We start from the raw sequence: 24805 nt of genomic DNA on the forward strand, positions 1-24805 counted from the left end.
GACTCTTAGGCACTTCTGAGACTGTCCTCGGCTCCCTATTTGTTAATCAAAAGTGGGGTAACTGTGTAACTGGGGGACACAGTTTGACCCAACCTGCTGAGCGGGAGAACGTGTTTGCCTTCAGGGGCTGCCCAACGTAGCCACTTCTTGTCAGAATATGAGTGCATTTGAAAAATGCAAGCAGGACAGGACCATTTTATTGTAAAGTCACTACGAACTGCTTCGGGTATTGTCAAATGCTGGAAAAGACTAAGTGAAGCTGTAGCCAGCACTGAGAAATGCTTTGTAAGATAACCTTTAACAAAATTTCCTCCCCCAGTTATAATGGGTTAGAAGGAACTGTGTCCTAGCAGTAAGCTTATGGTAGATTTGGATGTATCCGTACAGGCAGACAAAAAGGCCCGGGATAAGTAGAGATTAAAATTAAAAAGCATTAGGCCGGTAAGAGTTCTTTTAACAACAATCTCCATCTGCTATGTCTCCTTTTAAATTAGTTGAAATATTTTTGTGGGTGACTTTGTTTGCACTAACTTCCAACTTTTTATGGTTCACTAAACCCTGGATTGTGATAGGAATACAAACATTTAGGAGGAGGAGGAATTCACATCGCAGATGAACTTGAGAGTTCCTTCCTACCAGAGGTTCCAAATCCGTAGTATTATTTTTAAAGTGTGTATTGATTCTGAATTCAATATGTAATTTTAACGACAAATCCAACATGCAGATCTGAGGGTTTCAATTACAGACAAGCCTGGGAATTGGCAAGAGTTTCCAAGAAGTGACCGCGGCAGGAAGCCCAGGAGGGTTTGAAGGTGATCAGAGGCAGTGTATGGACAGCAAGTCTTGCAGGAAAACCAACGTATCCATTCGACTGGTGATAATTTCAAAGTAGAAACAAGTTTATACAATGAACCTCGAGAGCCACCAAAACAAAGTGCACCCACGTCAAGGTGGTAAAAACTCAAAATTTAGAACAGAAGGTACGTACAAAGTGCCAAAGAAGACGATGCTAAAAACAAGCAGACCAAGCAACCTGACGGCCACCTAGAGGAAACAGGACCTGGAGACACTGATGCTGTACGCATGGGCCTCTGGGGTCAGGTTGGCCTAGGGGCCTCTTCCACAGAGGAGCCCACCTCAGCAGACTCTATTTCTACGACGTAGGAAGGACCACTGCGTCCAGACGGCCTCACTCCTTCCTTTCTCACCCATTCCTAGCGTCCCCCAGCCGGCTTCCCGCTCTGCCTGCTCCTTGCAGGTCCTCTTCCGGGAACCGCCAAGTGCCTCACGCCCGTCCTTCACGCAGGTGTCTCACCTGAGATACCGGTGATCACACGCTACAAATCGGCACCTACCGGCACCATCTTCTATTCTTCTCACCAGCTTCTTTTTATTGTAAGGATTTAACATTCTGGACATCATATATGTATGTGTGTGTATTTTTTTTTTTTAACATCTTGATTGGAATGTAATTGCTTTACAATGGTGTGTTAGTTTCTGCTTTATAACAAAGTGAATCAGTTATACGTATACATATATCCCCATATCTCCTCCCTCTTGCATCTCCCTGTCCCTCCCTATCCCACCCCTCTAGGTGGTCACAAAGCACCGAGCTGATCTCCCTGTGCTATGCGGCTGCTTCCCACTAGCTATCGATTTTACAGTTGGTAGTGTATATATGTCCATGCCACTCACTTTGTGTGTGTATTTCTATTCGTTTATCTGTTCCGCTGCTCTAGTGTTAACACAACGCCCCAGGACGGCAGGGATTTCGTGTGTTTTGTTTATCGCTCTAGAACCAGTGCCCTGCGGGTGCATGTTCCACGTTCAGTACACATGCGTGCATGTTTGTGTGTACCAGTTAACACCCAAGGAAAATCTTCCATGGGACACTCCGTCGGTTGTCCTTGGCCTCAATCCTTTCTCCTTGAACCCTGCTCAACCAGTTTCCCGGGGGGGGCCCAGTCATCAGCCGGCACTGTGCTAGGCAGGGCGGGGTGTGCAGAGGTGAAAGTAGCATTTTCCCCGAGGAGTTTTAGTTGAACTACACAGCCGGACCATATGGGCCCAAATGCCTGGCTGTGCCCGTGAGCGCAGCCCTTCAGAGGCGAGGGCGAGTTCTCCCCAAGGACTGTGACCCTGGAGAAGACTTCGTGGGAAAAAAGTAGAGCCTTGAGGGGTGGGACGGCTTTGGAAGCAGAGAATGACCTCATGTGGACAAATGCTCTAGAAGAAAGAGCAGTAGAGGAGCAAAGGCCGAGAGACGGGTGGGCCATGATTTCCTGGAAACACAGTGTTTGTGATGGGAAAGAAGTAGAGAATTAGAAGGCGGCAGGGCCCGGATGACAGGGACTCCGACCACGGGGTCCCTGGGTGGGGAGAAGGCAGGGCATGGGCAGCATGGACATGGGGACAGAGGCGGGCATCAGAGTTGCGGCTCCTGTTTCTAGCGTGAGTTCACAGTATTCACTGCATTATTAAAAACAAACCAAGAATCCTAAAATCCAAAGATAAAGGAAGGCCGTGCACGGAGCAATGAAGTCAAGGACTGTGATTAATCCAACTCTGAGCATCGGCGGGTAAGTGAGTAAATACACACACAGATTGGTTATTTGCTTTGGAGTCAGACTTGGGTTTGAACTTAGCTCTGCAAGGTCGCTGAACTTCGCTAAGCTTCAGTTTCCTCAGCTGTTAAACGGGGCCCGGAAGAGTTATTATGAGGATTGAAAGACAGATCATGGAAGTAAAGTGGCTGAAAAACAACCAGTAGCAGCATCTATGGAGCACTTTGTTACATACAAGGCATCACTCCAAGTGCTTTACATACTCAAAAAACCACAGCTGCCACGTATGCTTCCCGGCACGCTGACGCTGGATCTGATGGTGGACGTGTCCGCACGGGACCCCCTCCCTCCCGCTCAGACCCCGTCCCGGCAATCACGGAGCCCAGGGCTGGAGGCTGCCCAAGGCCAGTGGGCGTCGGATCGGAGCCAATGCCGGCCAGGTACTAAACACTGAACCACACACAGTGAGGGTGTTTTCTTCCTGAACCTTCCTTTCCTGTAAGAATGTCTCGTAAGAACTGTTAGAACACGTTGCTCTGTTTTCACACGGGATCCTGATGTGTGTTACACGCTAATGATCAAAGAGAAAACCAAGGGAACGACGGGGAGTGATTGCTTTTATCCCTAAACTGTGCTCTTTTGGGTTCTATTCATGCGTTCTGTTCAATTGCCCTTCTTGGTCCCATGGTTACAAACAGTACCGGGTCATTAGATTTCAGGACAGCAAGTAAGTACTGTCGGCAACTGTATCGCCTCCTTAAAAACGAATGAAAGTAACGCAGCTATGGCCTGTGAGGGAATGACTATACTCACACTCAACGTACAAAAGTATCACACGTGCAGTTGTGCCACACTGGGTAGTGTCACGCCCTCTGGGCAAGTCACTTTGCCTTCCTGCATCCCTGTTTTCTATCTGCAAACGAGGGCTCTTTCTCAGTCTCTCTCCAGCTCTGGGATTCTTTCGATTTAATGTGATAAGGGGCCATAAGCTGAACCACCAAAGTGCCAGCCCTTGATACCAGTTCACGTTTGAATTATCGCGCGACTAACAGGGTGAAGTATTGGCGGGCATCGCGTCATTTCAGTAGGACAGGGGACCCTTTTCTGTGGTTGGCTGGTATCTGAGCACCCTTGTTTGCTGGGACAGCCCCCATCTCATGAGTCTTGGTGGGACGTAGGGCCGCCCGCCCACCGTGGAGTCTGAAGATGCCAGATTCTCACTTGCCCAGCTCACTTGGCTGCTAGGGTCCAGGTAACCAGCCAGACTGAGCCAAGTCGACCCACCCACCTAGGGGCTGGAATCTGATGCCAGTGACCCAGAGAAGCAGGCACGGGGCGAGGCCCTTGGCAGGGGCAGAACGACCCAGCTCGGAGTTGGTGCTGCTGGTTGGTGCTGGCCGCACATCTGTGGCTCCTGCTTGGGTAGCGGGGAAGTGACACCTCCCCGGGCCAGTCCGCGTGGGAGCTGACTGTGGCTTCAGCTACACAGCCTCATTACTATTGTTATTATTTTTAGAACTACCCAGTATTTTTTCAAAACATTCCATTTTTACACAAAGCAGAAAGCATCAGTTTCCCTCACTTATAACGAAGAACCCTTTCGGCAACTGCTGGTGACGTGTGCTTTGGGGACATAAAGAGCTGTCGGGTACCCTTTGCTTATTTTGCTAAAACCAGCCCATTATCTTATTTTCTCAGTCAGGATAATAGGCGAACCACTTGGCAAGGAGTGCTGAATTAAGAGGTGAATTTCACACTCACAGTAACAACAAAAGTATATATAAAGTGTCCAAAATCTACCTGTTAATTATATGCACAGCTCTTTTCATAAAGAAACCCAAGAGGAATATTTTACTTACTGCCAACGTTAGGACAGAGGGGTTTCAACACCTAAAGTCAGACCCATGGGCAGGCTGACTGCTGTCACGTGTCAAGGGGATGATCCAAGATGTCGCATTAATGAAGGCCATCTTTCTCTGATAATTAGATGGGGAATGGGCTGAGGAAGGGCTCTAATCTATGGACCAGACACGGCGCCCCATGTTATCAATGGCACTGAATTCTCCAGATCACTTTGCCGCTCATCCCATGGAACAGGGGCAGAGGGCAGGGGCTGCAGGTGGGTAAGACTGAGGCGGACAAGGGTCTGGAGGAAACGAATGAGGTCCTTCTACCCTTGGAGGCAGCTCCATCTGGGGCAGGTCCTAGTGACTGAGGCATCCCCGGTCCACTAGAGTCTTGGAATTCTGTCGTGGTGTGAAACATCCCAGACCCATCACCCAACTCCCATGCTGGTTCTTGGAGGGCTGGCCCTCTGCTAGGATTCCTGGGACATTTCTGCTTAAAACCCATGGACTTGGCCCTGTGAAGTAGCTCCAGAAATAATCAAGTCTATGGGCCAGAGGAGCCAAACTCTACTCCTAACACCTAACCCACCTCAAATGAGCTAGAATTAGAATTTGAACCATACGAGGCGTTATCTGTCTTTTCTGTTCATCTTCCCGGCTTCCTCTGAGAAGCCACACGTCTCCTCAGGCCCTGAAATGAGCCCAAGTTTGTCACACTGAGAACCTTTCAGATGGGTCTGTTTACCCTGAACTCTCCCTCTCTGTGGATGACAGAGCTTTTGAAATTGTTAGCGTCCCTGGGTTGCAGATGCCCAAAGTATATACATCTTGCATGCAGGGTTTTGGTTCCTGACTGAATTACATTAATTCTATTCTTTCTATTTTCTCCCACCTATATTGGCAGTTTGGTAGTAATGAACTAGTCTATTCTGGAAAAGAAGGGGAAAAACTCCCAATTACACGTGAGATTTTTAGATTGTGTTTATAAAATGATCCAGAAGTATTTTTCTCTTTTAATCGTTAAAGCACTTAATAATATTCTAAAAAAAAGGCCTAGAAAAGTTGGAAAGTAGCTCTTATGTTCTGAAAACAGTAATATTTTAAGCCCTAAACAAGCACATTATAGAAAGGGGTTTCCCAAAGTTTTATGCTTCAAGCCTTTTATTGTTTTCTCACTTTTCTTTTGCCAACTCAAATGTTGTTTAGAACTGATACTGGATAGCGAACAGCTGCAGGTCCTGGCTGAGTGTTTTCCTAGAAATACCACTTTGGGAAAGAATTTCCACCCTTTTCCCTCTCCCATGAGCCTTCAGAGTGGCTCAAACTTATTCTTCTCCAAGATCCCGGCCCAAAAGTTTATCAGGACAGTCGAGCGTCTGGAAGCAATGCCAGGGTGGTATCTTTAGCTGTTGGTGAAAGGAGAGGCCACTTCTGATGTACCCAGAAGGTGAGTGAGGGTCTCCCCAACACGGCAGGAAAACCCTCATTTCCAATTCAGAAATAGGAGATATTCTGCGTCTCATGGGAGGGTTCTCACGCAAAGGAGACCTTGGTGACACCCCATCTTGGGCTGGTTTGGCTTGTTTGTACAACTACTTTGACAGCAGGTGGAAGACATAGATTCTGGACTAATTAGGCTCTGGATCACTTAGATCCTGCAAAGAAAATTCACGAGAGTCATCCTAAGCTCTTTCTAGACTATTAAGAGAATCGAGAATTCCTTAATTTGTGTGTTGTGTTTTTTTTTTCTTACAACTAGCAGTCTTTCGTATTTGTTGAATTGAATAAAAGGAAAAACACTGAAAAGTGATAGGATTATAATAATATTATTGTGTTTAGTCACCTACTAAACTGCAATTTTATAGCAGCTGTTGAAAAGAAGCTCTAGAAATGTTTTCAAACACATGGACACCAAGGGGGAAAAGAGGGGGGATGGTGGGATGCATTGGGAGATTGGGATTGACATGTATACACTAATATGTATAAAATAGATAATAAGAACCTGCTGTATAAACATAAAATAAAATTCAAATAAAAAATAGAAATGCTTCTTTTTAAAAAAAATAAATTTATTTATTTACTTTTGGCTGCTTTGGGTCTTCGTTGCTGCACACGGGCTTTCTCTAGTTGCAGCGAGCCGGGGCTACCCTTCGTTGCGGTGCGTGGGCTTCTCATTGCGGTGGCTTCTCTTCTTGCGGAGCACGGGCCCTAGGCGCGTGGGCTTCAGTAGTTGTGGCTTGCGGGCTTCAGTAATTGTGGCTCGCGGGCTCCAGAGTGCAGGCTCAGTAGCTGTGGCACATGGGCTTAGTTGCTCTGCGGCATGTGGGATCTTCCTGGACCGGGGCTCGAACCCATGTCCCCGGCATTGGTCCCCGGCTCTAGTACGTTTATTAGACACTCAGTCATGCTGTGTGCATTCAGAATCTGTGAATGTGCTTATTGGGGCCAATTTACTCTGTATCAGGTGCTGTGCATGTGATAATTTAATTCAATGTGGAGGTGTTTACCTGCAGTTTTAGAGGCTTCATTCATATGCAACAGGCTCCAGAGGAAATGAGGTGATAGGACAGAGGTCCCATGAAAAAACTCCAGCGGGACCTCAGTTTAAAGAACAGAAGGCTGCAGATAAGGCGGCCATGGTGCAAGCACTGCAGATGGTCTGAGGGAAAGGCATCCAACTACTTAGAAAAGACTCAGCCCAAGGACTGGCACCAACCTCCCAGCATCCAGGCCGCCTCCCCTGCAACAGGACAGCAGGATGGCTGGGACGGAGGGGAGAATCCTGCACCTCGTCCAGAGTGGGATCCACTTGGCAGGACCCTCGGCTCGGTGGGGAGGGAGGCCTATCACAACAGGCAGCTGAGACAGAGAATCTGCAGGATGGGGGCGTGGCTCAGATCTCATCTTTATAGGCCGTTGTCTCTGGGCAGGTGTGGCTGGGGTGAATGCACAGACGCCATGTTGAAACAGCAGCAGCAACTGAGGAGGTGTGGCCTCGGGCGTCAACGAGTTCACGGTCAGTGCGGGTAATGAGCCATTGTCAAGGAGCCTCACTGTATCACCAGTGTGGACAGATAAGGGGCCTTCCTAAGGGTGGCATCCAACATTCTTCCTGCAGACTCGAGGGAGGATTCCTCTAGGAAGTGGCACTGGGCCTCCAGGAAGGAGGACAGCCTTACATAAGGGCGGATGCAATTAAAGAGCCTTAGGATTTCTAAGAAATTGTTTTACTGTTGCAAAATGAAGCTTTGCATGGTTACCACCATATTAAAATATCTGGGCTGCCTGGATTTTCCTCCCTGTTAGATTAAATAGCAAGCAAAACCACCAAATACTTAACAGTTTTTGGTGAAGGCTGCAAGGCAGCAACAGATTTTAATTCCCTTTCCGGTAATATTTTTTTGGGAGCTAGGGCAGGTGTAACTAAGTACCACAAACTGAGCGGCTTAAACAACCAAAACTTATTCTGTAACAGTTCTAGAGCCTGGAAGTCCAAGATCAAGGTGTCTGTCCCAGCTTCTGGTGGCGGCCGACAACCTTTGGTGGTTCTTGGTGGGCAGAAGCATCACCCTGATTTCTGCTTTCATCTTCACATGGTGTTCTCCCCATGGATATGTCTGTCTCCAAATTTCCCCTTTTCATAAGGACACCAGTCGTATTAGATCAGGGCCTGTCCTGCTCCGCTATGACCTCTTTTTATCTAATTACATTTCCAATGACCCTATTTCCAAGTAAGGCCAGATTCAGAGATACCGGGAGTTAGAACTTCAGTCAATGAATTTTTCGGGGACACAATTCAACCATAACAAAGACTCTCAAAGCAGTGACAGATTTACAAAAACTTACATGCTACTAATTATACCTTGCAGATTTTTTAATTTCAATCACTTGCAACATCTCAATGACACTATGAAGTACCTTTTTACTGACCAGACTGGGCTTTCTTTATTTACTATCATTATCTATCTCTTCCAGAGCAGAAATCTAGAGAATAGCACAATATGCCAGAATCCACAGAACTGGCACCACTGAAACTCCAAGGGTCAAGGTGGAGGGAGGCTACTTAGCTATTTAATTTTATCTAGAAAAACCTAGACTGTTAAGATTTACGCAATTTACAAAGCTGTTCTTTTTCATTATTTTCATATACTACTTAATGTTAGTTAAGATTATTTAACAAAACTGGCACTAATATTGATCATGAAAACAGGTCTTGCTGCTTCCAGCCCAGATCACTCTCTTGGGCTTCAGACCTACGTGTACAATGGCAAAACTCCTCCTGGGTGTTACACAACCAATTAAAACTGGGATTGTACAAAGGTGTATCCGTCACCTCCCTGCCTGAGCTCTCATGTGTCACCAGGCAGCCAGCTGCCAGCATCATCCATCTCTTACTCCTTTATCCAGGCTTGTTATTATCCTCTTGGTCAGTCACTGGAATTTTTGAATCTGTAGCTTGGTGTCTCTCATCATTTAGGGACAATGTTTAGCCACTGTCCCTTCACATACCGTCTGCCCTGTTCTCTCTCTGTCCTCCTCCTAGAGTTTGGTTAGACCTTCTCACTCCATCCTTCAGGTCCCTCCCCTTCCTTCCTAGTCCCCATCTCCTTGTGACGCTGCTGTTCTCAGGAGACTTCTTTTGATTTATCTTTTAGCTCAGTGAGTCTCTCTTCATATGTGTCTAATGTTCTGTTAAACATGATCTTTGGGCTTCCCTGGTGGTGCGGTGGCTGGGAGTCCACCTGCCGATGCGGGGGACGTGGGTTCGTGCCCCGGTCCGGGAGGATCCCACATGCCGCGGAGCGGCTGGGCCCGTGAGCCATGGCCGCTGAGCTTGTGCATCCGGAGCCTGTGCTCCACAACGGGAGAGGCCACAGCAGTGAGAGGCCCGCATACCGCAAAAAAACAAAAAAAACCATGATCTTTGCATTTTAAATTTCAATTCTTGTATTTTTTTCTTTAAGTTTCTTTTAAAATCTACAAGATTTTTTTTACTTTAGTTTTCTGCCTCTTTTAGGTGTTTACAAAATTTAATTTTATATCTTTAAGCATGGTGTTATGGGCTGAATTGGGACCCTCCAAAGGATATAAGTCCTAACTTCCAGCACCTCAGAATGTGACCTTGTTTGGAAACAGAACTGATGCAGATGTAACTAGTTAAGGTGAGGTCATAATGGCATAGGGTGGGGCCCTAGTCCAACCTGACTGGTGTCTTTACAGGAAGAGGGACACGTAAGGACACACAGACACATGCACAGGAGGACGTCATGTGGCGATGAAGGCAGAGAACGGAAGGGTGCAGCTGAAGGCTAAGGAATGCCGAAGATCGCCAGCAGGCCACCAGAAGCCGGGAAGGGCAAGGAAGGACTCCCCTGACAGGCTTCAGAGGGAGCATGGCCCTGCCAACGCCCTCATTTCAGACTTCCAGCTTCCAGTACTGTGAGGTAATACATTCCTGTTGCTTTAGGCCTCCCAGCTTGTGGAATAGTCTGCCCACCATACCCACAGGTGGATGCAGACATCCACAGATTCAACCAGTTAAAAATATTCAGGCAATAAAAATTCAAGAAAGTTCGGATAAGCAAGAGTTGAATTTGTTGTGTACTGGGAACTGTTTATGTAGCATTTACACCGTATTCGGTAATATAAGGAATCTAGAGATGACTGAAAGTATACGGGAGGACGCGTGCAGGCTATGTTCAAACACTATGCTGCTTTATACAAGGGACTGGAGCGCACACAGATTGCGGTATCTGCAGCGGGTCCTGGGACCACTCTCCCGTGGATACCAAGGGATGACTGTATTTACGGCAGCCCTAAGAGACAAAGACAGTAAGGATCCTTATTTTATAAAATGCGGCCAACAGCTTCCAGTCACGAAGCTCTTGCCAGTCTCTTTTTGCTATTCTTTCTGCTGACACTTGCTAGCGATACGTTTTCCTGTATGCTCATTTAGTCTGTCTACGAGTTGCTCATTTTCCTTGGGAGATTATCTGTAAGAAGTTGAGACCTATGGTGAAGGTGCATTCTTTTAGAAAGGATTCACATTTGCCATGGAACTGGGAGACGGGGAGGAGTTAACAGCACCAGCTGGGGACCACTTTAGAAAAATGCTCCAGGGCTGCAGGTTCTTTCTGACCATCTCATTTTTACTGTGAAACTAAAAGGGTGAGCTCGTGGCTACAATCCCCAGGGGCGGTCCCCCGCCCCCAACCCCGTTCTATTTAACAACAGGTCCGCCTCTGTTCTGTTTTCTTGCATTCTTTGCAGAGGTGGGGTGGACAGGTTTACTCCTGCTTCCCCGGGTGCTGCCGGTGGAGTCCTCTGGGGCCTCACGGTTATGGAAGGAAGTCTCTCAGACTCTCCACCATGTAGGGCCCTGGCCTCTGGCTCCTCCCCCCACCCACTGAGGCCCGGGTTTGCCAGCTGTTTACCATCCCACTTGATGCACTTGGTTCCTGCCTCCACTTAAATTCAAGCCTGATGTCTTTTTATCATCTTATCATTACACTGATGCTGTTAAAGTGATTTTGAAATTATTTTACCCAGAATTTTTAGTTAAGTGGAAGAATCAACCCCAACACCAGACCAACCCCATCACTGGAACCTGCATGGCCAGTCAACCTGGTGCCGCTGACTCTCCCTCTCACACACCCTTGGCCCTGGGCTGATGTTCTAGTTCAGGCACCTGAGTCACCACGTAGTTTCTCCCCAGGTCTCCCTCCAACCTCACTCTGCACGGCTCTCCAGGGGCCTCTCAATAGCAGGCTAGTCTACTCGCTCGGGGGAAAGTCCAAATGCCTAAGCAGATGCTTTGGAGCTAGTTCCCGTGGGGTCTCCAGGGCTCCTGCCTCCCCTGGCTCTCTGCTGAATTGCAGAGTGAATTTCCCATCCGTTCCATGGTCTCCTATTTACTGCACTAGCTTTCCACTGCCTGGAATGTAATTTCCTTCACTTCTAGTCTCTTTATTTTGAGGGAGGGACGAGAAGGCTCTTTTTAAATAAGTGAGGCATTTAGGTCTAGACAATCACTGAAAGTAGTTCTGGCTGTTCACTCCATCCAGGAGCCTTCCCCATGGGGCACTCTTGCCCGGTACCACCCAGGATCACCACGGAGGTGTCACGGCACTGTCCCTGCGTATTGGGAAGTAGATCTACCTCATTAAGACTCTACCAACTTGCTAAGAACAGGGTCAGGTCTCTACCCTCATCCTTTACAGAGATGGACAGCACAGACCTCTACTTCTTCTACTGTTGGAATGGTATGGCTTCACTCATTTGGGTAGCAACCTGATCACCAGATGATAGAGAAACAGCTTCTGGCTCTGTGTGTGCTAAACAAATGCTTAAAAGTATTTTTCACTGAGCGTGTGTGTGTGTGTGTGTGTGTGTGTGTGTGTACGTACGTGTGCGTGCATGCACAGTAGGTGTTTAACGTCTGGTGTGGTCTTCTTTTTCGCTAAAATTATAATGAAAGCATGCAGGGTTGTGTATTATCAGTATTGCTACTGATTTATGTCCTAACTTGCCTATCATTTGTATTAATGACTTTAATAACAACATGGATAATTTTGCCTGTTACCTGTTATGAGGCCAGCAGAGGGAGCAGGTGAGTAGTACAAGCAGATTTGATGTGTATTTTATAGGTATTATCTCTAGCAGCTTTTTGTTAATTTTTATTGCAGTCAAGCAAGACTTTCTGACCTATAAATTAAAAAGGTCACTGAAAGATACATCAGGATTTTGGGGAAAGTTAAATAATATATATATTTTTTTCTGTAAATATTCTACTAGAATAGTTTTAGGGCTTTAAAAACTATTGTTGAAATTATTTTTCTTGAGGGAAACAGATGCCAGGAACTAGGTATCTTAATCCTGCTATAAATGTCCTCTCTTCACAGGCTTTGTACAGCTTACTTCCTTTCATTTTTTCTTTTGTATCAGTCTTTCTTTGAATTTAGACCCCTTCCTTAAAATGAAACACTTTGGAAAGTACAGTTCATTATTAAAGGAGTACCAAAGAAATTGCTTGAGATAGGGGTTAAGAGGAAAAAGTAGAGCATATACATATGAGATTATTAGGAAAGACTTAAATCATCCGGTAGATACCATAATTAGATTCACGGAGGAACAAGAATGGCGGGGAGTATTTTTATACACTTGAATGCAAACCTCACTTCCTTTTATGCATAACTATTTCTTATAATTCTTCAAAAATGACTTTTAGGAAAAAAAAATGACTGTTAGCACAAATAACTCCATAATCAAGCCTAATTTCCCACAGGAAGATCTTTTATATCAAGTCAGTTAGACAGACAGGAATACCAAAAGGGGGTCATGTGCTTTTACTTTTTTTTACTTCTTTGACATAAGCAATTTTATTTATGTTAACCTATAACCAAGAGAGATAATATATCTTAATGGAAATAACACACATGACATTTTTATCTCTCTTATTTTAAAAGGTTTCTCAATAATTAAGATAAAATTTTTATAAATTTAGATTACACAAAGATTAATCTAGATGGCATTAGGCCACTTTCAAGAGAAAATTCATTCTGAGAGGAATTTGGATGGTTCTTTAGTAGAATGGTTATGACAAAGAGACTAGACACATTTTTCACAAGCAGCAGGATTTGAATTCTCTACAACTTTGCTGAAATGAATTTAGGAACATTTAATATAAAATTACAACTCATAAGCCCAGCTCAAAATCTCTGATGACTCACACAATAGTGTTAGTCAAAGGAAAGATATTATTGACTTTTCGTTGGTCATGGGCAAAACAGTAATCACTGACATCAATCCACTGAAAGGGAATGTTTAGCATTTTTTTTTCTGTGTACGGGCAGAAAACAGGACACAGAATTACTGGCAAAAATATTATCAGGCTAATGCACTCATCTATTGTTTTAGAATTTCATCCACTGCCTTTTTAAAGTTATGACTTGTATCTTGACCTTTTAGGCATTTTTTTGATGGAAAGATAAAATATTCCACAAAAATATTGGATGAAAATATTTAAAAATCAAACGGCATTTACGATAACTTCATGTTACCACGAGAAATATACAAACTAAAATATTCCTAAAAATTCAGGGAATTCATGATGAAATCTTAAAGAAAAATAGTAACTTGGATATTTCCCAAGTTTCTAGCAAATAAAAAGCGTTTTGGCTTGTCAAAGTCCTTAAGGTTACATATTGTACACAATGTGGCTTTACAAAACAAACTTTCTTGAGCAGATGCTGTGCTGGTTCATGGCCGTACAAACTGTAAAAGATTCAGGAATCTTTTAGGTTTCCTTTAAAAAAACAAAACAAGACAAAACTGTCTTCTCTAAATGTCTTTCAGACATAATGTCACAATAAACACTCAGATAAGTTAGAATGAATATTTGGTACCTTTTTAATTAAACGAACCTAAATAAGAATGACAGCCAATAACCTAAATAAGAATGACAAATAAAGATTTTTCTCCATATTAACTCTGATTCTTCCATCAGTACTAACCCCTGACACGTAGATTTCTATGGTTCCCTGTCAAACAGAAGTTACGCAGCTGCGAGAAGGAAGATAATTGTCCCAGATAAGGCGATGGTATCTAGGCCTCTGCCCTTTACTGCCCGGCACTTACTCTGTCTGCTCCGAGAATGAAAGCACGAGGGTCATGCAGGGGAAATGGCTGTTTCCCAGGAAAGGAAATTGCCTGAAAACACATCTGGCAAAGGCTTTTTCTCCTCCTCTGGCAGGCAGACACTTATTTTAACAAAATATACATTTCCTCACCTCCTGTAAAGGTGAATTCTATGGAGCCAATGCCCTATTCTAAGTGGACGACAATTTTCCTCTAAATAGAACGGGCCAGCTATTTTACGGCAAACGCTATGTGTGTTTAATTGCAACTAGCACAGGGAACTGTGCTAAACTAGGCATCATACTTCATTTCAGAAACTACGTATTCTCAGAGGTATATCACACTCTTGTAGCCAGCTACAACAGATGAAATTAAAGAGGCAAAGAAAGAAAAAAACTGTCAACGCCAGAAAATCAGAAAGGTGGCAAGAATGGATATATAAAGCACAACTAATGCAGTCAGACAGGAGGCTGGATTTCCAGAGATTCCGTCCTCAGGGAGCTCAATCTGACTTCAAGTCTGCATTGCTGTGTGCACTTCTGAGCGGACTATCCCGCTCACAGATGCCACGGGTCCAGGATACCGAAGCGGGCATGTGGTGGCCCAGCTCAAGTGACCAAAGGCCACCAAAGGTCTGGCAGTGAAATGGGTTCTGTCTCCGGGGTGTGTGTTTGGGCAGCACAAAGGCGACAGCCAGCGTCTCCAAAGGTTGATCTTTGCCATGGTAAAAGCGGGGTAAAGAAACCCATTGCTTTAAATTCTCCTTAAATCCATGAATGTAAAAGAAAGGCACAAGCAAGTCTGACGGAATCCTTGTCATCTTGCCTCACGGAGCCGTGGTTTCCACGTCCATCGTAGGGGCAAGGTTTACCTTCCACGGCTACACGTGTGTGTGTTGATATTTACGCTTTTACTCTTTTTCCTGTTTTTACAGTAGCTTTAAGGGGCTTTCTCTTTGGTACTGTTTTCAAATCCCACGGCTGGGGATTCTCCTTTGCGGCCCGCCAGACTCAGGGTTTAATATCGGTTCCACACGGTCAGTAGCTCTGGGGAGAGGCCGCACCAAAGCTTCTGCAAAACGGCTCCAGACGCCACCTGCGGTTCTTCAGGTTCAGTTCGACTAACATCAGAATGTAGTGGAAAGGGCTCTTCTGTGAATCACCACGGAGGGAGCCTGCTTTCGGAAGCTGAAATACTCATTTTTTCCTTTTCCTTTCCCCTTCCCCTCTTCCTTCCTCCCTCCCTCCTTTGCCTTTCTTTCCTTTTCGCCCATTGTGGCTGCTGCTTCTTCAGCTCTCATTCATTGCTGCCCACAGTTCGGAAAAAAAAAAAAAAAAAAAAGTAGCAAGAATAACTTCTTCTTTAGCAACAATTTTATGTCCAGTGAACTTCCTAATGGTTTCCCCGTGCACGGCACACTAAGTTGTAAACATGTTGATCTAATTTAGCCAATTTTAAAGAGGCCGGAACAGGGAGGCAGATGAGTGAGATGCCTCTAAACCCCCACCAGCCCCAGCCTGCCAGAGGCCTGGAGCCCCAAGTAGCCCGACGGTCTGAAAACAGCCAAAACCCAAGAGCGCCCCAGCCTCACTTCGTGGGGTATTTTGGCACTGAGGGCTCCTCCTACATCAACGCAGCACTTTCCAGAACTTAAGCCCGTGCCGGCCCTAGAGCTGGCCCCAATCACTGTCTCCAAGGCCTGCGGCCAGTGGTGACAGGACGGCGGTCACTGCGCTGCGTGATGGTGACCGGGCAGGTGTGAGACCGAGTCCGGGGACGTGCCCAGATGCGATGCAGAAAGACCCTGGCACAGAACGTCAATAGATGCGGGAGACCAGCGTGCCTCTCCAAGGACGCCTGAGTGGCGACTCCGTATTTTCCAATTAGCTACGGGCTTTCAACGGGGACAGCTGCCACTATGCTGGCTCCTCAGAAGGCAGGAACGCCCTCAGCCCCGCCTCCCCGGGCCAGCCGGTCCACCTGCGTCGCTTCCTTCGTCCAGCCGTAGACGTATTCCGGTAGATACTGAGTATTAAACTGGCTCCCTGGAAAGAGCAGAAGCCACGCAGGCCTCCCCAAATCCTGTTCGGTGCTCCACGCCTTGGGGGCTGCCCCACTTTGCACTGCTTTACAGTTGGCACCATATCTTGGTTTCTGGTTTCCAGGGCCACCCTTACACAGAGAGAGCCTCACAGGTGGCTCTGGGTGACCTGGAGCCTCCGGAAGGTTGGGGTCAGTTGGATGCCGTGATCCAGACAGAAGTGGATGCATGTCAACATCTGACCTACATTTTTGGGGCCATGACCAGTGGGAGATGCTTGGGCTTTCGCCACACGTTAAGCCTTCTGTTCAACAGGGCACTGAAGCAGAGGGGTCTTCGTCAAAGTCCTCTGTAAGGCTGACCTCTTTCTTTCCGGGAACAGGGTCACGTGGTCTTTTTGGTGCCATCAAATGAAGATTTACCTCACGACGGCAAAGCGTAAAAGGAGAACTTGAGGCCGTGCGTGCTAAGGTGATTAAATGGGAGCCTCCGAAATTTCAGCTGATGACATACAGTACGGGGGAGAAAACAAACGTTATTAAGAAAATAAACAGCACCACACACAGCTGTTCGGCAGAGCTGTTTGGACAAAAAAAAAAAAAATTGGTTGGGCAGGAAGGCAGCTTTGGGGAAGGCTGTGATAATATTTCTCGTTTTATAGCCCCATCTGCCTTTAGCGGTCCTGTCAGCAAGTCACTGAACGAAACTCAAGATTCTCTTTGAAACTGAACAGCTCTGAGAACCACAGTCAAGGCTGTGTTTAGCCTCCGTCCCTAGGCCTGGATGGAAGTAGCCTGCAGCTGCTGGTTGCCTGGTGCTTAGGAAACAAACAAGTATGGGGGGCGGGTCCGTAACCGAGGTGGGGCGGTCTTCCCGCCAGTCTGCCCTCAGAGCCCCCGCTCTGCCCCCGTCTGGGGTCTCCCGCTGGTTCTCCCACGTTGGCCACAGCGGACTGGCGCATCTCCTCTATGCTTCTTCAGTGACGCCTCGTTCCGGCCCCGTGCCCAGCCCTGACTACGGAAGGCATCGGCTTGTGCTTTGGGGCCCTGCCCACGCTGGCCCTGCACAGGTGGGATGTGTACCCTGGGGTCAGTTCTCCTAGTGCATCTGCCTCGTCTTACAGTTTAGATCCAGATTCGAAGTGGCACCGTCTTTGTGGTCAAACGTTCCTGCCCCTTCCCTAAGTCCCTTTTCCTTGGCCTGTCTCACACTCCTCAACTCTTGAAGAAGCCGGGCGGTGCTCGAGACATGGGAGGCTCCCTGTTTACACCGGCTGTGCCTTGAGAGTGGCCTTGCAACCATGTCACAGCCCCTGGCGACTCCCTCTGGTTGGCCGACTACAGCCCGTGGTCCCTTTGGAACGGCCAGTGAGCTAAGAATGGTTTTCGCATTTTTAAAAGGCTGACAAAAATCCAGACACTATTTCATGATGTCAAAATTATAATAAATTCAAATTTCAGTGTCCACGAATAAAACTTTGTTGGAACACAGCCACCTCCCATCGTCTGTGGATTGTCTCCAGCTGCTTTTACGCTATGACGGCAGACTCGAGTCGTCGTGACAGAGCCCGTGTGGCCCGCAAACCTGAAATATTTACTCTCTGACCCTTTACAGAGAACGTTTGCCAAGCCCTGGTCTAGCTAGAGCCTCCCCCCAACTCCTAGGTAAGAATTCCCATTTAGGGGCTTCCCTGGTGGCGCAGTGGTTGAGAATCTGCCTGCTAATGCAGGGGACACGGGTTCAAGCCCTGGTCTGGGAGGATCCCACATGCCGCGGAGCAACTAGGCCCGTGGGCCACAACTACTGAGCCTGCGCGTCTGGAGCCTGTGCTCCTCAACAAGAGAGGCCGCAATAGTGAGAGTCCGGCACACCGCGAAGAAGAGTGGCCCCCCGCTTGCCACAAATGGAGATAGCCCTCGCACAGAAACGAAGACCCAACACAGCAAAAATAAATTAATTAATAAACTCCTACCCCCAACACGCACACAAAACAATCCTATTACAAATCTGGAAAGAATAAATCATCACATTTAGCACATAGATTATCCAGTGTCTATTAGTAGAGTATTTAAAAAAAAAAAAAAGAATTCCCATTTAGGTGCCTCCAAAGAGCACTGCTCACCACACGTCTGGCCTTGAGAGGATGGGTAAGGAACATCCTAGCCAACTGCCTGCAGGACCAGTGCCCTTGGAGGCGATGCTGCCTTCCTGCGGGGTGTTCTCACCACAGCCCGTTGGTGAGGGGGTCTCCCTCCCTCTATTTGCTTATCTATGTCTGACACTCTGTCATGTTCCCCAGTACCCAGAAGACAAGGAGCATTTGTGGTACACGCTCTTCCTGTGGCTTCTTTTTAAACCACCATATCTGCCCGGATGATTTTTATCTGACGGATGATTTTTAAAACCACATATGCAATACTAACGCCTAATACTATGCGCTTTCAAACGAGGAAGAAACTTAGAAGAAAAAAGGTGCACCCCATGTTTCTGCTTCATGTTCAGCCAGAGAGTAACACAGTTATAATATCGGATGGCGCAAGAGCTGATTTTCATTTAATGGGAGGTGCTGATAAAGAAAGGAAAGTAGTATTCCTAAGTAACATGCATTATTCCATATCATTATAACTCTAAAGGTGCTACTGAGAAAGAATCATCTCATTTCACAAGTAGGGACATTGAGGCTTAGAGAAGTTAAGCATTTGCTTCAGATCTCAGTGAATCAGGGTTCTAACACTGGTCCCGTCTTCAAATCCTACATGCGTCCGCCTACAGTTAGCAGTCTGAATGAGTATATCTTCTTTAATTCGTTCCTTTAGTGGAAACCATGTGCCAGAATCAGGTTCTAGCTTTCCTGAGCCACTGAGCCCTTTGAGAGTCTGGGGAAGTCTACAAACCCCTTCTCAGAAAATGACACGGGCTGTTTTATTTGGAGATTAAATAACAGGATCTTGGGATAGATCAAATGACAATGTAGTGCTGAGTGCGCGTAATAGCTTGAGATATCCTAATAAAAACATCTGCAGTTCCTATTTGTGAGAAAGCCATAGCTATTGACCACTGCTGTTTCTGACCTATTCACAGCTAAAAGAAGGGCTATATTTCAGTGAGACTTCAGTGAAAAATAAAGATGTCTTTTCCTGTCAAAGTTCGTGGACCCCAAGAATTCTGTCCGGGGACCTTGGGTCAAGAACCCGTGCTCTGGAGGTAACCTCGGAGCCAGGCCGTGCACAGGAGGGACGTTTTTAAAGGTACAATTATTAGGTCTCTTGAAACAATTCACTGTACAAATCTCAGTCATCCAAGAATTAAAATCATAAAGTCCCCTGAAATCTGATCTTGCACGATTAGACTGACCCTGGATTTATGGATGGATGAGGTCCATCAGGTCAGTGCTGAACAGGCTGCCGCTGCCTGGAGAGAAACCTTGTGCACTGAGGCGTTAAGAGACCACCGCAAGGGCTCCAAGGCGTCCCCCCGCCCCCGCCCCCGCCCCCGCCGGCGGCCTCCTTGCACAAGCTGGCTGGTGAGTAAGCACACTGTCAATCTTTGAAGCGTTAAGCTTTAGCCATTGAAGGAAGTACCCTGGAGGGTTTATGGAGCCACAGAATTGAAACAGAAAAATCTTGGGAGTTACTGCAACCCTTGAATTTGACAGATGAGGACGTTATAGCTTAACTGAAAAGAAGTGATTCGCCTGAGTCCAACGCTGAGCGGGACTGATGTAACTGATCCTGGATAATGTGTTACAAAATGACGGGATTTGAGCAAATCCTGACCTAAGGAAGGAGAAGTTTAGGTATGCCTCTCTCAGCCTCCTCTTATTTAAATTCTGATTTCTCTGTGGATTATAATTTAGCGGGCCATTGATCAGTCCAGTATATTTTAAGTTTACTTTGAATACTGAAGTGGATATTTTGCTTAAAAGATGAAATGTCAGAGCTCAGGAACTGACTTTCCTAACACGATTTAATAAAGCGAGAGGTTGCTATCCCACTGTTTTAAGATGAAAGTTTTGCATACTTGGCTAATGGTTCACAAATCAAGTAATACCAACGAAACTGTTCTCCCTATGAAAAGGCAAAGCGTTTACCAGAGCGAGACCTCTTCCTCTTTGTTTGTAATAACAAAAATAAACCAAAGTCCTGACATATTTGTAGTATTTTTATTCCTAAAGGAAAAAACAGGAACTTTCATTGTACTTTAAAGTTATTGCCCCAGATATTTTACCAGCTTAGCACTGTGAAATCAGTTTCAGACACAAGAGACCGACAAGCTCTCTCTAGGAAATACTCAATTAGGGTGGTGCCTCTGAAATACCCAGGGGTCGTGTAACTGATCGCTTTTTCCCAGAGGGTTTCTGCAGCATACAGTCCTGGTTGGACAGTACACATCATGCAGAGATTTTTCCTGTGGCCTGGCTAGTGACCCCCCTACAGGAAGATAACGGACAAGCCGGGAGGGCGGAGCAGCCAGCTACACATGTCTGGCTGCTGTTATCAACTTATCATATAAGGAAAGGAAAGTGATTGATTCGGATCCTGACACCGCAGAATCTGGGGGAAGAGAGACAAAGGAGCATTGAGGCTGATCCGTAAGGCGAATGCAGCCCTCACGAGGGAGGATTATTCTTCCTCCTGCGATCTGACAGTTGGCTGCGGGACCGGGGAGAAGACGGCACTAAGAAAGCAAGGTCACTGCTGGGAAAGGAGGGAAGAGGAGACTTTCACTGATGGACCCTGAGCCATGGCCGCAGAGCCCCGTGTCTGAGAGGGCAGCTTAGCGCCCGGGAGTCTCATGCGCCTTGAAGTTTGCTGAGCTGGTGGTTTATTACCCACAGAAAGAAAGAATGTGGCAGCTTGTTTTCTTTACTCTGAGCTGTGATCTGCTCTTAGCCGCAGCCTATAGCAACTTTCGGAAGAGCATGGACAGCATCGGGAAGAGGCAGTATCAGGTTCAGCACGGCTCCTGCAGCTACACGTTCCTCCTGCCGGAGATGGACAACTGCCGCTCGCCCTCCAGCGCCTACGTGCCCAACGCCGTGCAGCGGGATGCGCCGCTCGACTACGACGACTCCGTGCAGAGGCTCCAGCTGCTGGAGAACATCATGGAGAACAACACCCAGTGGCTCATGAAGGTAGGGAGCCACCACTCCCTCGTGCACAGCTCCGACCGGCTCGGACTGAGCAACCAGCCTGGCGGGGTGGGAAGGGGGGCGATGAGCTTGGGAGAGAGCTGGTGGCTGACGCCTCTGAATGAGCTGCCACTTGCTGTAGTCTGTCCTGCCGCGTAAAGTGGTCGGGGGTGAAAAGTGACAAGGATTACTGGAAGGGAGTGCCAGGATCAATGGAGGGAAGTCTCTAAAGTCGGGAATCCTTATGCACAGAGGAAGCGCACTTCTCTGCACAACGTGTAGGCTGTTTTGTTTGTGCAAGTACTTTCAACTCGGTGATATCCTCTACCAGGGACGTTATAGAACCGGTTGCAGGCACGGGAGGGAAGCTGTGAGCAAGGGCAGAGACGGAGCCAGGAAAAACGTGACAATCACGTTAGTTACTGATCCATAACGGATGGAGTGAAGTGCTTTACCAATTTCCTGAATTTATTTACTAAAATAGGTTGGGGCTCTTGGTAAACAAGAGGAAATTAAATAAAGCAGACCTTCCATCTCTCAGAACCCGGGGGGCTTTATCCCGAGGGTTTGTCATTTGTCGGTAGGGGTGGGTTTTCCAGGCGTCTGAGGGGATTGGGCGCTGCGGCCCCTTCAGTTCCACCACGGGCTTATGAAGGTGACCCCTCGTGGGGCAGGCGTGCAGGGCATTTTGCTGCGGTTACGCCGTGACAAGACGGTCGTGTTCGCGGGGTTACCACGATCCCACTGTTTCAGGCTTTTTATAGAGAGTTTAACTCAAATAGGACACTGAAAGCTCAGTTTTGCTTTTACAAGCCATCGTTTTCACATGTAAAGCTATTTATACAAACCCCCAAATCACCCTGGAATTTTGCTTGATGTGGACTCGATATATTCTGCAGGAGGTTTAGACAAATTGCAATAAATAGATTAATCATTAACTATTACAATGACATCACATCACAGCGCTTACACAGCAGAGAACGTGACGGTTTAAAGCCATATGGGAACTTTAACAACAAGCTGATTCCCCTCATTCAAAACTTTGCCCCTGTCTTTCATTTCACCATAAACCTTCTGTCAGGACACCTTATCTTACTCTCAGAATAGATCTTGGCTCCGAATCTGTGTTTCTCATTAGCTCTCCTACCTTCAGAGAGGAAATGACCAAGTTATTACTCTGGTCCTGAGCTGAGATGAATGAAAGCCCTCGGCACTGCATTCAGTATAACAAGAGGGGTCGCTTCAAATCAAAGAACAGAAAACAACAAATGCGCATCAAAAAGACTCACCCTGTAATATGAAACTCATCAGTCGTATCTATAAGCACTATCCCTTCTGAGCAAATTCTCCAGTAATTTCTTTCTTTTCCTAAGAAGTCCCCTGTGGTGCTTTTAAAAATCTCCTAAAATTCATAGATGTGCAAATAATATTGTTAAACTTAAAAAGTATGCAGCAACACAGGTTCGAATATTTGGAAGACAAACCGTATCCTCAACAGCTGCTCACTCTGACTTCCCATTTCTCCCTGAGTTGTCATGCCCCCCATGGCACGGTTAATGCCAGGGCTGACGGCCACGGTGAGAGATGGAAGACACGTCATTCGTAGTAAACATTCTAATCTGCCCAACTGGTAAGTCGTCTCGTAAAATAAACGGTCGAGGAACACAGAAGAATGTTTTGCCAAATCAAGACCGCTAAATTGTATTTGCTTAATGAAGCCCACATTAGGTATACCTGAAACTCCATATACAGAGCTCGTATTTCTTTCCTAGATAAATAACCCCCTTCTTTTCGATCTCTGAGACGCTGTTTAAAGAAGGAAAAGGACAAGGAATTCTACATGAGGTGACCAACATTTTTTCCTTTCCAGGTTCAATCAGTAAATATTTGAACAGTAGCACAATGGTATTTCTGAATTCTTTCTTTAGCCATCTAGCTAAATGGCACCAAGAATGACTTCACGTTTATCTCTTCACGGGCTTAGCACCTGTCCTGGGGGCCTCTTGGGAAACGTGCACCTGAGAAAGTCAGTTTGTGCTCTCACTTGGCTTACTGGCCTCTGGTTTGGGAATGAAAGCAAAAAAGCAAACATGAAACCCACCTAAAGTGATTGAATGTAACCTCTCTGCTTGTTTTTTATCCCTGTGTTTTGTCACCTGTGATAATAAACACTGCTTTTCTCATAAGGGAGAAAATAATATATAATGGGATGATAGATAAGCCACAATGATCAACATCACAATCAAACCCCTATTGATAGATTATGACAGAAAGAAAAAGCACCATTCTGTGTTTTGCATATTTCCTTTTCTTTAGGGCTGCTTTTTATGATTCCGTATTTCCTTTCTCTCCCTGATCAACACTAAAAATGGGAGGGGAAAAAAAAACACAAAACACTTTTAAGGTTTTAAGAAAACTTGTCAAGAAGGAAAATAAGACCAAGTTTCTGGTTAACCTCAGGGTAGATGAGACGCATTTCAGCGTCTCAGTGGTTAGCATCCGTCAGGAGCCTGGACTAAGAAAGCTGTTTCGCACATCATCAAAAGATGCCACTCTGCCCCTTTAGTCTGCCAGGCAGAGGAAGTGTCAGAATTCTGAATGAGCGCAGAGGGACATGAATGGAGCAACACGGGGAAGGCTCACTTTCTGGTTAGCGGTTAAACAAGGACAAGATAAATCGTGATAGTCAGGACACCAAATACACCACAATGACCTATAAAACACTATAGGTCACATTCCCTTGCCAATCCTGCAACTATTCCAAACCTCTGCCCCCGTGACAGTAAACACACTTTATTAAAACTGACAAATAACTTAGCAAAATGGATTGTATCTTGCTAGGAGACCAGATTTTTTTTTTTCCCCCGATAAGAAGAAACAGGGAAAGGAAATAAACAGTTATTTCACATTGATGAATACTTTAAAGTTATCAACAACTGCGAAGTCTATTGTGCTTTAAAACAGTGTTTTGAAAAATAAAGCTAATGCCTGTTAAGTGGATGTAAACATTTCCTCGTAATCCTACTTATTTTTTTTTTAACGACAGAAGCACAGGCTGGGAGCTGTAAACCTGAATTGAGATCCTTTACTTTCTTTAAAATTAATACTATATCCTTTTAATAAAGTAGGAGAAGCATTCATCAGCTGATGTATAGGGAACAATCCAGTTTTGCTCCTAAAAACAAAACTGTTGTCAATGGGAAAAACTGATGGTGAGAAGCTCAGATGAACTCAGACTGTCAGCCCCTTCCCTACCCCTGCCAGGGACTGAGTGTGTGTGTGTGTGTGTGTGTGTGTGTGTGTGTGGGTGTGTGTGTGTGTGTGTGTGTGTGTGATCATGTGTGGTGGCAAAACACTCCTTAGCTGTATATCCAAACAAACAAACCAGAGCTTGGTTCAATAAAGGAAAGAAACAACTTCCCACTGTATCCACAGCCGATGTTCTACTACAGTACTGGAATAAACCCACCATTCCTGTACTGCCTTGCTGTCTCCTGAATCATGAAACGTGATTGTGTTTAGTGTTAGAAGCAAATTCTGTGCATTCAGATAGGCTGACTAAACCTTCTATTTAAGACTGCAGGAA

General features: G+C 46.1%; 2 protein-coding genes across 10 annotated transcripts in view; one reads left to right on the forward strand and one right to left on the reverse strand.

Moving 5' to 3' along the window:
• MCPH1 (microcephalin 1) overlaps window positions 1-24805 on the reverse strand; it is a 232917-nt gene that overhangs the window by 57347 nt on the left and 150765 nt on the right. The window lies entirely within an intron of this gene.
• The window catches only part of ANGPT2 (angiopoietin 2), a 76818-nt gene continuing 60474 nt past the window's right edge, over window positions 8462-24805 (forward strand). For 2 of the 9 annotated variants that reach the window (XM_089903585.1, XM_089903584.1), the window contains exons 1-2: window positions 8463-11673; window positions 20981-21222. In XM_089903585.1, the coding sequence (XP_089759711.1) occupies window positions 11487-11673; window positions 20981-21222 (429 nt within the window). In that variant the 5' untranslated portion in view covers window positions 8463-11486. Of the gene's footprint in view, window positions 21223-24805 lie in introns of all 9 variants that reach the window. The other 7 variants (XM_022570845.3, XM_089903591.1, XM_089903590.1 and 4 more) reach the window with 6 other exon arrangements.

This window comes from Delphinapterus leucas, chromosome 21 (genome assembly GCF_059928025.1).
Source record: "Delphinapterus leucas isolate spDelLeu-1000000601 "Yukka" chromosome 21, BTC_Dleu_Yukka2, whole genome shotgun sequence".
NCBI classification, from domain to species: Eukaryota; Metazoa; Chordata; class Mammalia; order Artiodactyla; family Monodontidae; genus Delphinapterus; species Delphinapterus leucas.